This window comes from Polyergus mexicanus, unplaced genomic scaffold (genome assembly GCF_030449975.1).
Source record: "Polyergus mexicanus isolate NDT 795.1 unplaced genomic scaffold, iyPolMexi1.0 SCAF_1, whole genome shotgun sequence".
In the NCBI taxonomy this organism is placed as follows: domain Eukaryota; kingdom Metazoa; phylum Arthropoda; class Insecta; order Hymenoptera; family Formicidae; genus Polyergus; species Polyergus mexicanus.
The window spans coordinates 2545955-2563987 of NW_027223321.1; the positions used below are offsets into that span (position 1 = coordinate 2545955).

At 29.1% G+C, this 18033-nt stretch overlaps 5 protein-coding genes across 7 annotated transcripts in view; 3 read left to right on the forward strand and 2 right to left on the reverse strand.

Annotated features, from left to right (window-relative positions):
- Nucleotides 1-320: 320 nt before the first annotated feature.
- Nucleotides 321-1573, reverse strand: Mrpl14 (mitochondrial ribosomal protein L14). Of its 2 annotated transcripts, none has more exons than XM_070304699.1 (3): nucleotides 1230-1573; nucleotides 730-956; nucleotides 321-639 (listed from the first exon to the last, which is right to left on the reverse strand). In XM_070304699.1, the coding sequence occupies exons 2-3, from the start codon at nucleotides 914-916 to the stop codon at nucleotides 386-388; spliced, it is 441 nt and encodes a 146-aa protein (XP_070160800.1). In that variant the 5' UTR covers nucleotides 917-956; nucleotides 1230-1573; the 3' UTR covers nucleotides 321-385. The 2 variants fall into 2 exon arrangements, with proteins under 2 accessions (XP_070160800.1, XP_070160797.1); XM_070304696.1 differs by having other exon boundaries at nucleotides 1096-1572.
- On the forward strand, nucleotides 993-2603 carry Mrps28 (mitochondrial ribosomal protein S28). The gene is made up of 4 exons (XM_070304695.1): nucleotides 993-1610; nucleotides 1691-1812; nucleotides 1917-2096; nucleotides 2518-2603. Exons 1-4 carry the CDS (start codon nucleotides 1305-1307, stop codon nucleotides 2573-2575), a joined length of 666 nt encoding a protein of 221 aa, XP_070160796.1. The 5' UTR covers nucleotides 993-1304; the 3' UTR covers nucleotides 2576-2603.
- Nucleotides 2604-2632: 29 nt separating this feature from the next.
- LOC138945160 (lipopolysaccharide-induced tumor necrosis factor-alpha factor homolog) lies at nucleotides 2633-7964 on the forward strand. The gene is made up of 4 exons (XM_070316455.1): nucleotides 2633-2973; nucleotides 5948-6121; nucleotides 6480-6738; nucleotides 7141-7964. Exons 2-4 carry the CDS (start codon nucleotides 5956-5958, stop codon nucleotides 7241-7243), a joined length of 528 nt encoding a protein of 175 aa, XP_070172556.1. The 5' UTR covers nucleotides 2633-2973; nucleotides 5948-5955; the 3' UTR covers nucleotides 7244-7964.
- Nachralpha1 (nicotinic acetylcholine receptor alpha1) overlaps nucleotides 7300-18033 on the forward strand; it is a 257913-nt gene continuing 247179 nt past the window's right edge. The window contains exon 1 of the mRNA XM_070316415.1: nucleotides 7300-7379. The gene's annotated coding sequence lies outside the window, so the exon portion shown is untranslated. The remainder of the gene's footprint in view (nucleotides 7380-18033) is intronic.
- Nachralpha2 (nicotinic acetylcholine receptor alpha2) lies at nucleotides 11647-16851 on the reverse strand. Of its 2 annotated transcripts, none has more exons than XM_070316389.1 (9): nucleotides 16624-16851; nucleotides 15207-15432; nucleotides 15019-15063; nucleotides 14806-14915; nucleotides 14363-14543; nucleotides 13477-14170; nucleotides 12811-13019; nucleotides 12312-12523; nucleotides 11647-11873 (listed from the first exon to the last, which is right to left on the reverse strand). In XM_070316389.1, the coding sequence occupies exons 2-9, from the start codon at nucleotides 15384-15386 to the stop codon at nucleotides 11861-11863; spliced, it is 1644 nt and encodes a 547-aa protein (XP_070172490.1). In that variant the 5' UTR covers nucleotides 15387-15432; nucleotides 16624-16851; the 3' UTR covers nucleotides 11647-11860. The 2 variants fall into 2 exon arrangements, with proteins under 2 accessions (XP_070172490.1, XP_070172498.1); XM_070316397.1 differs by having other exon boundaries at nucleotides 12292-12523.

An 18033-nucleotide genomic window follows, 5' to 3' on the forward strand; every position in this document is an offset into this window, starting at 1 on the left:
TTTAAACAATGAAATTGGAAATGATAATGAATTATTTCTTTTTCATTCAATTCATAAAATAGATGAAGTCAATGTTTTGACAATGATACTATATGTATCCTTTTCTATAAATTAGGTCACTTTTTATTCTTCTCACTCCAGTATATATTGTAATTAAATACGACAGATATATCAAAGAATATATTTATATTAGAAGAATTAATCAAAAGCAATACTATTATTATAAAATTCTGTTTTTAGTTGAAACTAGCAAGATATAAAGAGACAAAATAACATATTTACATATCGCAAGAAATTTTGCAATTGATATATTAAATAATTACAATATTAACATTTTTTATTAAATCAAGCTACACATATACATTACAATGATAAACAATATACATTATACAAATCTGGATGCAACTGCTATCAGTTTTGTATAATCTGCTCCTTTGCTATGAGTTTTCTCCTTCATTTTCGTTCTGAGTATATGTGGAATGGGTACTTGTATTCTTGTACCTAAAGGTGTTCCATTGTCATCGATGAGCACCAAGTTGTTACTGTCGAATTTGGGAACTTTAGGTGCCTGAGTCTGCTTTAATCCAACTAATATACCCTTTTTCTTCTCGCCCCTTATGGCGACTAAAATTCTATCTCCTAAATAATTTATATTATCATTCAAATACATTTCTGTAGAAGAATAAAGAGAAAAGTTTTTCTTACAAATATATTTTTTTTCTATCTCACCGATTAATCCAACTCCAACTTTGTTATAAACATGTATGCATCGTGGTGGTTTACCCTCCAGCATAGCTTTCTTTCCTATTTCGCTGTTGTCTACCACTCTCAATCGACTTAATTTAATTATGTGATTCACAGGGACTGATGTAGAAATGCTCCTGCTCGTAATATTTAACATTGCGGAAGGCAACATTGTTCCGAGAAATAATGAAATGCCTTCTCGTTAAAACAATCTGAAATACAACATAAAGTGCATAATATTGTAACATAACCTTAGCTTTAACCTAACGAAAAAGGAATGTTTGATATCCCTACGAATATAACGACAAATTATATTAATCAATTTTTTCTCGGATATTTTTTTAAAATTACATTTATCTTAAACTCCCACTTTACGAAATTCCAATCAAAATAGGATCTACAATCTCAGGTTCTTCTAGTCTAGGATAACAACAGAACAGAAATCGTAACGACACCACGAGAATTTTTACATAATCTTGCATAACCTCAAATTCGGCTGTAATCTATGAATCGCCGAGATAGAAATTGTGACGATACGAAACGGCATTCTAGTTACAATCATGAACAAGATACATCGTCTCGAGAGAACGTTGTCACATTTGCGATCTTTCAACGTGTTCAGAGTGAATTCTGCGAGATATTTCAGTTCGGAGAAAAATTCAGAAGGAGAAGGCAACGACTCGCCGATCCTGGAATCCGCCGTCGACAAAGAAACGCAAGCAAAGAAAATAGATACAGAAACGGAGTCTGAGAAAAAATTGAGCGGCTTTGCACGAAGTTATGAAATGTTCTCGCACATTGATGATAAAATTCCGGAGACACCCAAAACATTCGCTTCCCTGATTCGCAACTCTAAATTTGTCGATGTAAATATTTCGTATTTATAAATTACGCAAAATAATTGTACTTTACGGAGCATGTAATATTGATTTATGATCTTTTACAGCTGGGAGATCCTGAAGGAAAATTAGTAATCGGTGAGATCTTTCATGTGGTCGATGATGATGTGTATATCGATTTTGGATGGAAGTTTCACTGTGTTTGTCGGAAACCTATCAAGAATGGACAGTGCGTGTTTAGATTTCTTTCTCTCTTTCTTTTTTTTTTTTCAAAACATATTTCATTTTTTTGAACGATAGACGATATTATGGATATTATATTTATCATTTTAGATATTACGTAAGAGGATCAAAAGTTAGATTAAGGATAAAGGACTTGGAATTGTCGAGCAGATTCTTAGGTGCAACCACAGATGTAACTCTTCTAGAAGCTGACTGTGTTTTAGTAGGTTTAATATCATCGCCATTACAAATAGCAGAACAGAAAACAAGGATCAGTAAGCCAAAGACACAGTACGTTTAATTACGTGAATTCAGTAATATCTATGTTGAATAAAATCTATTTAATACATATGCAATATGTATAATATATAATCGGCCAGTGTCTCTTTCAAAATAATTTATATTTTATATATATTTACATTAACAGTCTAATTTTTTAATTAGGCAGTGACTGCGTTACAATGTAAACAAATTGCATTGTATGGTTAGGAATATAAAATATATATTTAGTTTTAAATATATATTTTGCTATTCTCGTATATTATATTCTTCTATTTTTTTAAAAGAAACTCTTTCTTTTCAACGCATAAATTCAAATGGCGTATCAGTAATATCACCAGATTCGGGTTATACTTGAAAATTTACTAGCTGTAGTGAAAGAAATTTGATGGATCAATCACATCTTGGTTCTTTCATTCTGATTGGTCAATAGATCTCTCTACGAACGCAACCAATCGAAGCGTTGTGATTGGTGGACGCATGTCACGTGAGACCGGAAAATAAGGATAGAAATTGCTCGCGAGAGGGCAGTCTCGTGGTCTCGTCACAGTCACGTCACAGTCGTTTAGAAGATAAGACGTGAAGGTGTTCCTTTTTTGATTTTTTTTTGTTTCTTTTGACATCGTCGTTTCGCGCGTTTTCCTTTCGCTCGCGTCTTTCGCAAACGAGGAAGATTCACGAGTGATGATGGATGACAAGTCGTACGGTAATATATCTTGTGACAGTTCTCTTGTGTCGCGTGAACACGCGTGAATCGTGTTTCGTCACACGACGGCCCCTGCTCTGCCGCGTTTTACATCGCCAAATCGAGCAACGGACGTTAACCTAATCAGTCGGTAGTTATACTACGTGGACAGTTGTTTAATTCGGAAAGTCCGCGAGACGTACGGTGAGTATGTTGTATTGGAGTGCATATATTGTGCATTTTTTTCCTTTATTTATCGTCCAAAGCGAGTGTCGTCATAATTATATCTTCTTTCTTTCTCTTATCTTTTTTTACTTGTCCGCAAAACCATAATATTCAATTAACATGCAAACACGTTTTATGTTTATGTTAATTGCTGCTTGAATCATACTATACAAATATGAAAAAAATTGTGTATCAGATATATTGTGAATCATCTAATGAACATTTATATATTCGTATATTATGCAGATTTTTTCTGGAACAGATTAAGATCAATTATCTTGTTTGGCTAATTTATTTTGCGAATTAAATTATTCACATATTGCATATAAATATGTATAAATAAAAAGTTGTTAGAAAAATGGATAAATATGTTAAAAAATATATAAAATTTTCTTTAATATTATTAAAAATTATTTAATTTTTACGGTAATATTAATTTACATGATATATTAATTACATTTTTATGATACATTTTAATCACATTTTATGTGAAAAGTACAAATGATTCATTTTGCAATATTTGCATTTTCAGAAGCCATTTGTTTCACAATCGCATAGAAAGTATATAAGAAATGCTGTGGGCAAATATAAATAATAAAAAGTACGAATTTTAATTTTAAATTGTTATAATTTTGTACATAGCGAAGAGGAGAATATCTTGTTAATACCAATAACGCACAAATAATTCAAAATACAATATTTCTGGAAAGCGCGAAATTATTTATGTAAATTGAATGATATATGAGATTTTATTTTATGAATTATATATATTATTTTAAAATAGAGAAAATATTTGTGTTATTTTTTTTTATATTAATAAATAAATTTGCTGTTAATTGCTATTTAATCGGAAGCGAGCATGTAATGGAAGACGCTCCGGGGAAATTACAACACGGAAATATTAGAAAGGAAAAATTTATTCACGTAGCAAGTCCCATGATAAGCTTGTGTGTGTATCTTAGTTCATATTATTTGAATCTATTGTGAATTACAAACACATGAGCTTGTCAAATCCCTTTTTTTTTCTTTATTTTGATTCTTTTCAAATGTTTCGGTGTTATCCGTTTTTTATAATAAAAATATTGTATAATTACGTTTCTCTCTCTCTCTCTCTCTCTCTCTCGATAATTTAAATAATTTTTCTTTTGCTAGTCGAAATTATGAATTTCACCAGGAAAAGAAATTATCTTTTTTGTAAGATAATTTTTTTGTGAGATAATTATTTTGGAAAACTTGCGCACGAATATATACTATAATCGACAATTTCCATTAATATTGTTTAATTTAATAATACGTATTAATTATTAGTGAATTATTTTGATACCGAGTTACTAAAATATTACTATTTATTTTGACCAATCAATCTAAATCAAAATTGTTGAAAAGACAAAAATAAAATTGCAAAATATCTCCTGTTTTCTCCCTCCTCCAAAAATACCTTTTATATATTTTAATCTTTAATCGACTATCATATCATATCTTTATGATAGATTACATATTTATTCAAGCGCAGCAGAACGTAAATGTATCCGTGCTTACGTTCAAATAATGTACTATTACACATACACACACACACACACATTGAAAATATTATAGAATATATAATTCATCTGAAGTATTACGAAGTATTTGAGATTACGATGCTCGGGATTCCAACAAGTACAGCTTTCTATTATATATATATATATATATATATATATATATATATATGTGTGTGTGTGTGTGTGTGTGTGTGTGTGTGTGTGTGTGTGTGTGTGTGTGTGTACAGCTCTGCTAAATATATATCATGTCTGCATTACTTAACATCCGTTCAACTTTCTATTTGTGCTCGATCACACATGTGTGTGCGCTCGTCCATTATTTACATTTAAATGTATTGCAAGCTTTTTATACTGTTCCGTGCCGTACAACTGTTCATCTTAAGATCTTAAAATTTCATATGCTTTTTGTTAATTTTTTATTAGATGAGATAAAATTAAAAAATAAAAATATTACTTTTGTGATATTTAACATCACATTAATTTGCACAAAAACATTTATTAGTAAAGGCTCATAAATCTTTCCAATCTGATACGATAATAACGTAATTGCAGTAATTATAAGCATACATTGTAAATTACACGATCGATCAAATATCGCGTTATTACATGTATTACTTGCGTGAAGTATGTACATGAATAAAATTGAAATACTGCTCGCGAAATGCGCATTATCTTCCGTATTTTTATTAGTTTTCTGGGAGGGAAAAAAAAACTATTATATTACTATCAATTTTATATGCAAGCAAAAACAAGAAATATTCCGATCATATATATTATAGAGAATTATTACTCGACAGAATTATTATTCGACACTTGATAATCGGGCGTTTAATTTTTTGTGAAATCAAAACAAATTTGAATGTATTCGCTTGCGTGGCATTTTAATGGAATGTGAAAACAAATAAGCTGTCAAAAACAAAAGAAATATGTAAAATTAGACATTCTTCAATACGAATTTTGCGCGTCTTTTTATATGCTTAAAAAAATATCAAATGAATATTCTTTAATTTTTTTATTTTCTATAGACACGAAAACTAATGGTAAAATTATAAAGTTATTTACTCATCTATATAAATATTTAAAATCTCATCACATATAAAAATACTTACTATATTACTTATTGCTTATATTATAAAAGTAAAATTCTAATTTGCATAACGATTGGTATATTAATTTAAAAAAATTAAGTAGACATTATTATTTACATTAATTATATAAATATAAAAATATTGGCTTCACACGATTACATTTACGCAAAACTATTATTATATTTACACGAAAGAGAATATATTTAAAAAATTTTAGAATTTTAAAGAAATTTAATTTGGAAGATAGTTTTTATACACACAAATATACATATACATATATAAATGTATAATATAATTGTTAGTTCAAACTTTTCTATTTTACAGGAAAAAAGATGGAGAAGAACATAGGCTTTAGTGCTCAACCCTCAGCTCCTCTGCCAACAGCTCCACCGTCTTACGAGGAAGCCATAGCTAATACAGGAAGAGCACCTTTACACTCTCCAGTTGGTTCTACATCATATCCACTGGGAACTGCGCCAATATCAATGCCAATGCCATGTATGTGTGTGTGTGTAATATATTCTAAAAAATATTTAAAAAAAATCAGGAATTATAATTAGGTTTAAAAATGTGTAAGTATATATATTTTTTTTAAAATTATTTTTTTATGTATTATATTATTTTACATATGTTATATTTTCTTTTACTATATTTCTAAAATAAATTTTTTTGAAAATGAAGCTTTGTATAAAGAAGTTATCGTGCGTAATTTTTCGCGAGCTTTTGTTCTTAAGACAATTTTTTTTGAGGATTGGTGATATATATTTATGCTTTTTTAAACTTGAAAATATACTTTTTTCGGTAATAAAAAAAAAATGCACGTGTAGAATAAATTATGTGTATAATACAATTTTAGACACTCATCCACCAAATCAAACGACGATGCCAACGCCTTCCGTATACCCAGGCTCGAGTCAATCACAACCCTTTAATTCGGCAGAGCCGAATTCTGTGCCACAGCCGGATGTACGCGTTGTTCATCATGTAACGTACACTCTAGGACCGCACTCTGTGAAAATGTCCTGCCCGTCGTGTCACACCGATATCAAAACTACCACAATATCGGATCATCAGCCCAGTGCTCACATTTGTTGTATTGTACTCTGCTTACTTGGGTGAGTGATGTTCTATTATTATATTTTGTTTTATTTTATTAATTCGTGCCTTTTATCTCGATTATCTAATAAATTTTTTTTTTTTTATTATCAAGAAATGTATATTTACTAATTTTTTTTATTTATCACTTTTTGATGATTGTTTATCGAATTTTATAGAAAATTAAATCTGTTTTTATTAGCTACCAAAATATAGATTATCATTTTTAAGATAATAATACATGTAATACGTATTTCCTGCAAAATAGAATTTTATGTTATATGTGAAAAAACGTTTATTTATGAAGTGTTGTCTGATTTCTTGTATAACTCAACTTTATTATATTATAAATGATAAATCTCAGTCATTGATAAATTTTGTTTTTATAAATAACTATAGGTTTTGATGATCTCTCGTTTCAGATGTTGTCTCTGTTCATGCCTGCCATATTGTATGAGCGCTTTCATGAGTGTTCATCACTTTTGTCCCAATTGCAAAAATTATATTGGTACATGGAAAGGTTGATTGCAAGATTACATGTGTGCATACATAGACTCCAGCTTTCTGCGTATTAGAATGTTATACAGTTCCATAAGAAATTACTCGATATTCTTCGCTTATTACACATTAAAAGCAACAAAAAAGAAGGATTGCTGAGAACGTAAGTTATGTTATATTATATACAATTCTTCATACTTGAAAGTTGTTGCATTGCGATATGGAAAAGATGATAATTTCTCAAGATCAGGTTAGATTAGGTTTGATTGACGCAGCGTGTCGCGTCGATTGTAGATACAGACAAGAGCGAATTGTGGATTGAAGATATGAAAGATGAAAGTAACAATGATTCCAAATCATAATTTTCTATAAAATATATTAGACCGTTAATATATGTAAAAAGTGATAAAAAAAGTAAATAAATTAAAAAAAGAGAATATTGGAGAGAATTGCAGACATTTTACATAAAAACAAAATATATTTTTATTTATATGCGAAAAAAGCTTATATGATATTTTTTTTGCCGTCAATAAAGTTAATAATTTTAATTATAAAATTCTTAATTTAATTATAAAGATGTTATAAAATTAATATTTTTTAAATTTATAAATAATTAATTTTTGATTATTATGAAATCATAAATAGAGGATAAAATTGTATTTTGAATATTACTTGAATATATAACGATCTAATATATTATATAGAAATATTTTTTTGTATTCCTTAGAAAGATTTTCAGAATGAACTAAGAATCATGTGTGATTTTATTACTAGAATTTTGGACACTTGAATTCTTTGGGATACTTTTGTTGCTTCATGCTAAAAAGAAATATATAAATTAGTTTTCTATAAGAAGAATTTTCTTAAAAAAAAAAAAAAAAAAAAAAAAAAAAAAAAAAAAAAAATATATATATATATATATATATATATATATAATTCTTCATTTGCTTAACAAATAAAGTTTAATTAATTTAGTTTATTTAATTTAATATAATTATAAGCATGAACAACGAAAGTTGTCTTATATATGTCTGGTGTCTAAAATGATATAATACTGTCGTATATTTTTATTTTTGTACTATGTGAGAAATATGATCTTCGTGAAGAATAGATGATAAGATTTACGGTAAGTGTAAAAAATATGTTTCTCTTTCTGATGAAAACTGATAAGCTAAAACGCAAACGCATATTTAAGCGTGTTTTCACAAATTTATCTGAGTATATATTATACAGGCATATATGAGAATATAAATTATAAATGTATTGTAAACAAGATATATATTTTTGCGTACGAGATAAAATGGGATTTGCGAACTTCTTCTATTATAAAAAAGTATAATATAGTATGTTAAGAGCGCATATATATATATATATGCGCGCGCGCGCGCGCGTGTGTGTATAAGTTACATGTTTGAGTTCATTAGAAAATTATTATTTACGGATGCATAGGCATTGCTATCAAGATAAAACTGATAAGCACCAGGGCAACAGAACTTTTTAAAGAAGTTTCGTGTTTTGCGGTGTTACAATCCGATGTTTTTCATTCTATCCCAAGTTTGATTAAGAAAAAAATTTGTAGAAATTAAGAGGATTCTTGAATGAACTAATATCTCGATGTTCTTTCTTTGGCTTAAATTATTCAAACTATTGAGAGATGATGTCGTTCAATTGTATTGGAAGATTCAAAATATGATTCAAAGATATTCGAATGTGACATTGGAAAATTAAATTTCATCTTATTTTAACAGATTGGTCTCTCCACATTTTCTTCGAAATTTTTCGTGTCCTCTTTTTTCTTTCACTTTTTTATTAGCAAAATCCTCCTGTTTAGGTTTACTCGTAAAACTAATCTTTTTATGTGCATTCTATGTTTTAAATTTTTTCGATATATCTCACTTATTTACTAATTATAGTTATATTAAAAAAAAGTGATCATCAGTCTTCTCTTTTGTTTCGCACATTAACTTTTTTTTATATTTTTCCTATTTTCATTCTAAATGCAAGGGCAATAATATATTTTTGCTATATTCTTCTCTTCCTATCTCGAAATAGTATGAAGATATTATAAATCTGTCATTTTATTATTCCACAAACTTATTTCTAATAATATATATTTATTAAGATTGAAAATATTAGTACTATAGAGAAATCTATGATATAAAATAACATCTTCCTATCATTAAAATCATGCTTAGAAAGATGGATGATTTCATTACAGTTTCGTATTTTAGAGTAATTAATTGATACGACGGAGCAGTTGTTCGGAATTTAATAGTCAATTTATTTTCTAATTAAGACGAGATTGATTGACATAATAAAAACCGATGTACTACACTTTGCATGATATTTCTGAAATAATAACTAATAAATTAACGCAACAAAGCGTCCATTTTTATTCGGAATCTAATGCTTGATTTATTTTCGAATGTGCGCGACTCTGTGCGTATTCTGCGATCGGAAATAAGCAAATCAATATCCTTTTGAAAGAATCGCATTTCGAGTTAACGAGTTCAGGATAACAACAGTATTTTCTAAGGGGCCTAACATATATGTCATTCCTCCGGTTGCAAAGTCTCTTCCAGCCGCTGTTATAAGATCAATTAATGAAATATCAAAGAATAAAGTTAGATTATTTTCAATAACTTTTATGAAGTCTTAATTCTTTGGTTTTCACTAGACTTCAGATGTTACATAACGATTGATTACCAGGCTTACAGTTTAATTTTTGTACAAATAAAACAATATACACATATTTTCTATTATTTGCAATTTATTTTAATTCTTATTTTAATATTTATTGTCATTCAAAAATTCCATTCCATTTCGGCCTCTCGACCGAGATTAGAAAAGCGCTTGCTAAACGTTTCAAAGATTATTCCAATAATATTCTATGAATACCGAATGAAAGTAGTTGAATAGTAAATAAACAATGTTATGTTAATTAAGATATATTGCTTTATATATATTTATGAACTACAGTTTACATTTATAAGAAGTGGATTGTCTTCTTATATACTGTTTTCGCTATCTTCGCGTCAAGGATTGTCACAAGTTTATACTTACAATTAATCAAATAATTACCAACCAACGGCAAATAAAGTTGTTATAATCATAGAGAAATTAATAAACTTTATGTTTGAATGCACTATCTTAGGCGAATGTTTTTTGAAGTTTAAGGAATAAGTATGTAGGGTGGTGTAGGGTTATTGGAATTATAAGTGGTCTTTAGTTTACATCATTTATTCTGTGAAAGATGTAAAAACATCGCGCGATGTTCGTGTAACGTGTATCATGATTGTTGGGCTATTGGAGAAATAGAAATAATTAGGCTAGTGCCTGATTCGCGCAACCCGATAGCTTTTCCTTTCTGCACATTTTCCTACTCCTGGTTTATGGACATCCTTTATGGCCGAGAAAATCTGTTATGGCTGATACGTGAAAATCGCGATATTCTTTTGAGCTTCATATGTGTTTTCTCGAGACTTTATTATTTTCACACGTAGAACGACGGTCATGACATAAATTACTTTCCAAAATAACATTTTCATTCAGGAACGGTAATTTGATTTTTATTGTGTAAAATTATACAAGAGACAAAAGTCGTCTGTATGTCAAACAATGCGATGAACTAATTTGAATACTAATTTTAAAAATACAGGTTTTCTTGTTAACTACTTCATATATATAAATTTATATTTAATATAGAAGGGAGGGGGGGGGGGATTAAGGCCAGTAATAACTGGAAAATCTGCTCTTTATTATTATCGAAAAGACTCGATCTGTTTGTTCTCATATAGAAAAAAACTGAATCTGACTCTCGTTCTTTACTCTTGTTTCTTATATTTTATCTATTACACATCACATACAATTTTTTTTATATATACACACGCGCATTATTATGACATTTCGATAAATTTTAATTATTCTCTGATGTACGCCGTACATACTTTTGATACATGCCACATTTATATCGACAATCATATCATATTTTTCAATTATTTCCGACATTCACTCATGTTTTCAACTTTGCATTAATAATATTCATGAGATTTTGTTCCTTACATTGTTTATATTCAATGAAAACATAACTAGAAATGTTTAATACATATATCTTTTTGTAATTCTGTAGTTTTTAAGTATTCTGTAAGTATTTTACCATACAATTTTTGTATATGTATGGTATAATAAAATATATATATTTAGTTAAGAATGTGTGCCCGAACATATATATATATATATATATATATATATATATATATATATATATATATATATATAATTAAATTTGTCCATACCTCGTAGGTGAATTTAACATAGTTAAATTTACCTTTTAAGATAGGTTGGTATATTTTAGGAATAGGTGTATTAAAAAAATATATCTTTATTATATATAATTAAGAAAAAAGACTTATCCTTTACTTTTTGATTTTTTAATTTTTATTTTTGTTTCTAATGCATACAGTATATCGAACAAACTCGAGTATATATATGTTCTTGTATGTAATGAAAAAAGTTTTGTTTATAATTTGTCGAAAAACTACGCTACATATATATGAATCGATTGCTCTTCGGGAAGATATTAATTGGAGCATGAAACTTGTCCTATATACAGGTAGATTTTGGTGTGCGAATGAAATACCACCGTTATACCTCGACTCTGTAATCAACGTTACCAAAAATTTTACAAATGATATCTATAGTAAAGTCTTTTTTGCAAATATCGCGAACATCAATAGTCGTTATTATCAAAGAACGAGTCGCGCATTTTTTTATTTACGCATATAGTAATAAGTGTTGTAATTGTCAGTTATACGGTAAGCCAGCGAATCGTCTTTCTTGCCAAATTAATTAAATCACATTCATATTTTTAGGTCAATTTCTACAATAGAATTGTGATAACATTGGAGTTGTGCATATATATAGCATAAAGTTTAGAAATATCATCGAAACCATAATTTATCTAGATATAATCAAATCTTTAAATATAATAGTAATGTGTGTGTAACTTTGCTCTATTCGGAAAGACTGTTCGCTGCTTCCCTTTATATTGATAATATATTAGCAAATAGAATTACATCATTCTATAAATGTCTACCCGATAGTTTCCAGTAAAGTAGTTTCTTGATCGGGTGGGAAGAATTGTTGTTGAGCAACTGAGGAGTATTTCGTGTCGATCGGCTTTGTATCGTCGTAAAGTGCCGGTGCTTCACATAGAATTGTAAAAGTTCCAACTATGGAGGCTATTGTAAAGATCCATAGGAAGAGACGATCGAGAACCATTGCGACGAAACCCCAATCTTGATCTTCCTATGATAGTACAACGTAGAACATAGTAATTAATATACAGAATAAGGCATTTAAAAGATTACATTTGAATATTTTTCTAAAAAGATTCCATTATCTTTATGTTTTATACGAATAATCTTTAACGAATTTTTTCTCCTCTGTCATAGCTGTTTTTTTTTTTTTTAAATTATGCATGTTTATTTTTAATAATTTCATATCTTCAAAAGCAACAGCAATATTTAATATGCTTTTTTAGATATATTTAAATATTTTTTGTAATATGTTAATTGATGTTAAAAAATGTTTACCGCGTTGAATTCGTCCTGGCGTTGTATATGATGCTGAATGAACATGACATTATGTAAAGCTTTTTCCAATTCAAAAGGATATTTTTTTCTTGGCGTTACATCACTTAATGATTCATCGAGACCGGACATAACTGTTGGAAGCCCATTATATCCTAAACTACCGACTAAAAATCGATTATGGGCAGTTGTCCTATGTAAACCGTTACAACCTAAAACATTTTATTATATCAAAAATGTATCGTTTAATGATATATTCCATTCAATGTATTACGGAATGTTAATTCTAATATATTAGATATATATGGAATGCGCAATATAGAGAAAAGTAATAGAGAATATTATAGAACATTAGTTGAAATGGGAAAAATAATATAAACTGGTGAATCGAAAATTGGCACATGTAAATTTGTGAAAAAAATAATATTTATAAAAAGTTATCTTTTTTCTACGCCATGTTGCATTGCAAATTATGAAAATTATTAAAGAATAGTTAACGAAAAATTTAATTAGAAAAAAATTTCTAAAAATAAGATAGAATCTGATAATTTTACTTGTTATTTTAGCAAATATTTTAAATTAACAGTTTACCAATTTAAAGAAATTAAAAAATTTAAATTCTTTATTTATAAAGTCAATTATTTTAAATGAAAAAAATAAAAGTCATACCATCGATTCGTTGATGGCGGGCAGAATCTGGTGAAGATATTATCGATGACGATTGCGCTGCCGCTGCAATAGCGGCATTGAATTTACTCTTCTTTCCGGATCTTCCTCTTCCGTGTATCTTGTGTGCGGCGAGATCACTGAGAATATCGTCGGGCACTCTCATCAGAAGTAGTTTCGGCAATTTTCGAATGAAAATTTTTCTTACCCAAGGTGCCATTTTGTGAGTGCTCGGTTTTCGGTAATGCACGTTTAAGATAATGATCGTGATCACGACGGACAAACCGACCAGGATCATGGTGAAAAGTAAATACTTGCCAAGCAATGGCAGTGCTAGAGACGTGGATGGTATGATCTCGGATATCAGTAGGAAAAACATAGTCTGAGATAGTAGGATATTAATGCAGAGCGCGATCTTCTCGCCGGAATCGGCCGGTAAATAGAAAGCCAACACCGATAGATAAGAGATACTGACGCATGGCACTATGAGATTCACCGTATAGAACAATGTTCTACGACGTAAAGTTATGTTGAAGAAGATATCGGGATACGGTTCGAGACAACAAGGATAATATTTCTTGTGACGTTCCGCAGGGACACCTAATATGTCCCATTCCACGCTTGGATAATATTCGCGTAAATCGATACCTACTTTGACTTGGTCGCCTACATCTTGATTAATATGCTTCAAGTCGATCTGAAGAAAATATATTTTGGATGATCATAAATAGAAAATAAATTAGAGAGATTCTGCGTTCAATATTCTTACAAAGTATAAATAAATAAAAGAAATATATAACGGACAATAATTATGCATATATCTAGAATCTTTTATATTTATCTCTTTATATTTATAAGTGTAATTGTATTTTTTAATAGATTTACTCACTTGAAAGCCATCATATGTCCATGAACCGAATTTCATGAAACAGGTTTGCTGGTCGAAGGGAAAGTATCTAACATCTATCTCGCAGGAAGATTTGAAAATTGCGGGAGGTGTCCAAAGAACTTTGCCGGTGTAATGCAAAACAGCCTTAGTCATTGTTGTCACACCGTATTCTCCGTCCGCGCTGAAAGTAGACTCGTTATTTCAAGTTGAAAAGCTTATAAATTTTTTCATGTAAAAATATAATACACTATATAATTTCTGAGTGAAAAAAATCAATAAACGTAAACTCATTATTTCAAGTTGATAAGCTAATAAATTTTTACATTGGATAATTTCTGAATAAAGAATCAATAAAAGCTAGAAATGTATTTCGCAAGAAATTCATGCGTAGTTAGTTTCCAGTTACGATAATCGTAAGAAAGGTGAAACACAGCATCATGTACTTGTTATAAAGAACAATGTCGGGTAGCCATATATGTTCACTAGGCACGTAGAGTTCAGTGACACCCCCGTATTCCGAAGGATCCCACTGGAATTTATGGTCTTGCCATTCCTGAAAATATTAATTTGCTACAATTATAATCTGTTCTTTGATTTGCAGGCCAGATAGCAATTAAAAATTGGCTAAATTTTTTCGTCTATAATTCAAAACTTACATGTTCCAACCAGACATTCGTCGTTAAGATTTGATCTTTTAAATTCTGCAAATATTATGAATGAATTTCATTAAGGAGAGATGTAGCGAAATAAATAAATTAATGTTGTTATATATTTAATTGCATATAATTTTTAATAATGATCAAAGTATATTTGATCGTGATAGAAATATGTGTACATCACGTACGAGATCTATCAGCTGCGAAAGACGGAGACCTAGTTTTACAATAATAGTGTCGGTATTGTTGGATACAGGTCGAATGAGCCGATTGTAATTTGAGAGTAGATCATCGTAAAGTCTTTTAGCATCTGGATTGCTATAGCAGATCCCCACCGAAAGGATCATGATTATTAAAGGGAATATCATTTTTTTTTTGCTAACGTGTGATTAGACAGAGATCATCAAAATCATCCTGCACAGAAACATTAATAAAACAACATTAGTTTATTTCATGTTTATTAATATTCCCGCATATTTCGTACATGAATTTATGAGATATTTGTGTGAATGTTATTATTTAAGAAGATTATATATCAGTTTTTCTATTTTAATTTAAAAAATAATATACATATGAGGTGGGTGCATATACATAATAATTTTATTAAGATACTGATTTTTATTACGTTATTTAGAAGATTTTGCATAAAATTTTATATTAATTTGTTCTGGTGTAATACTTAAAACAGTGTTCTTTATATATAAAATCTGTCTATATATTTACGTAAAATAATTTTCTATTTGTTATCGAAAAAATAAATATCAAATGAAAATTTTCGCGATCAGGATTATTTTATACTTGGCATTATATGATTTTTTATTAAATTAGTTTTCATACTTTTCGTTGTCGGTTGAAAGCTTTCAATTTAATTTATATATCACTAATATTTATATGTATCGATAGTCTTACTGAGCTTTGCGAGTTATTAGTCATAGAATTACAAACCTGTTGCGTTAAGTGATCGTCTCCTCGTATTAAAATTTGTACGAGAAATATGTTTCATTATTAAACTTCTTTCTTAAAATCTTAGTTTAAATTAGAGTTTTTGAACAGTTAAAGTTTTTTTTTAAAAAGATTCCGTTAAAGTTTTTGACAACAAATTTAAAAGTTTGTAATAATTTTTGTCCTGTATTTGTGATAGTTCAATGATTTGTTTTGATTATTATATTAATAATGCAAATTATTTTTATGGACTATATTTTTATTTATTTTATATATATTTTAATAAGTTTTAAATATTGTATAAATACATCTACAGAGAAGAGTATAAGAAAATTTGTATGTGTGTGAGAAGTATATATTACTTTCACAAATAAATGTCAACAAATATAAAAAAAAAATACATATAACAGTATTATATATAACATAAAGTTAACTTATATTTTTCTATACTTTTCTCTGTCATAGTTTACTATAATTAATTTATTATTCATATCAAAAACAAATTGGAAGCATATTCTAAAATGAAAACTATTACGATTACTTGTTGGGCTCATACTTTTATAATGCCTATCAATTTTGTTCACCGACTTATTATGTTTTATTATTTAAGCCAAGAATATTATATACATTTATCGCAAAATAATCTAAACTATCATGGCATACTTGCGCTTCACTTTTCTCGGATTTCTCGCTTTCTCTGAATACGGCACCTTTATCCTCTGTCCTTATTTATCATAATATGCTCTGATAAATACGTCCGATCTCTCACGCGCGTTTATCAATAAGTGATACGAGTCAGGCTTTGGTCTGGTCTCTCATTACTCGCGCGGATCGTCTCGCTCGCGAAATACCGGAAGAACGTCGAACAGAAATGACATTATGTACAGCCGCCGGACCACTGGATGCTGGTACGTGCATCTCCAATCCGTAAGATCAATACAGCATTGCGCATGTACCAGCATGGCCGGTTTTCGGTCTCTGCGTGGTGTGAATGCACCTTCACCGCGCAAACTCGCAGTGTTCTACTGCGCCACTTCGCAGTGGAAAGAGACGCGCAAGCCAGCCGGGTCTCGTTTTCCTGGGAGCACTACGCCCTTTCCGAATGATTTTCACGGCTATATTTACATACATTGTTCTCTATCTATTGTCTAATATTTATTGAGAGAATGCGATAGTAAACTATCGATAAATATTCAGTTAACGATAAAACCATGCTAGTTATTATAATTAATCGATTTGCTTTAATAATTTGATTTTTATGAAATAGACAAAAAGAGAAAAAAGAAAGTATATGTGCTAATAGTTTTTTAAATCAAATTCGCCTTGAAAAATTATGCAATCTGAAAAATGACTAATTTTAATATAAATCTTTATCATTAGAATAAATAAAAATTTGACTTGCTTTTTACAATCTTATAGAGAAACGATCAACCATAATACTAATGATTAGAGTTTAAACTATAACCAATTTTCTTTACAATGAATTTTTTTATGATTGTTATTATTATAAAATTGCATATTTTTCGTATTTTATTTCTACGGTAATTATATAGCGATAATTTTCGATTTTTCTACGTCTTTCAGGTATTAGTTTCATCCTTTTTACCGTGTATATAAGCTCGGTGGTAAACCGGCTTATCTTTCCGGCTTATATTTCTTTTTTTCATTGTAAGCCGTTACAGCTGCCGAGCAGCAGATCCACTTTCGAGCATCAGAATCACTGGTAGTTTCTTTTTCTCGTGTAAGAGTGCAATGCGCGCCTGTATATTGTATACATTTACAATCCACATTTTGCGCTTCCCTATTTCTGGCATTAACATTGTTTTATATTGTCCATGATGTTTCAGTGAGACTATACATTTCCACTTCCTCATTTATACAGGTTGTTTTTAAAATATATAAATTTACTTAGTTCGCGACCAAAAGTGCATTTTGTAAATCTTTTGAGTAAACGACAAATGGCAATTCTCTCATCACGATGCACAATTTGTAAGATTACTTTATAGTTATTATGATTGTATATCTTTGAATAATTGATAAATCATTAACAAAGAGTAAAGAAGTATCTATTTT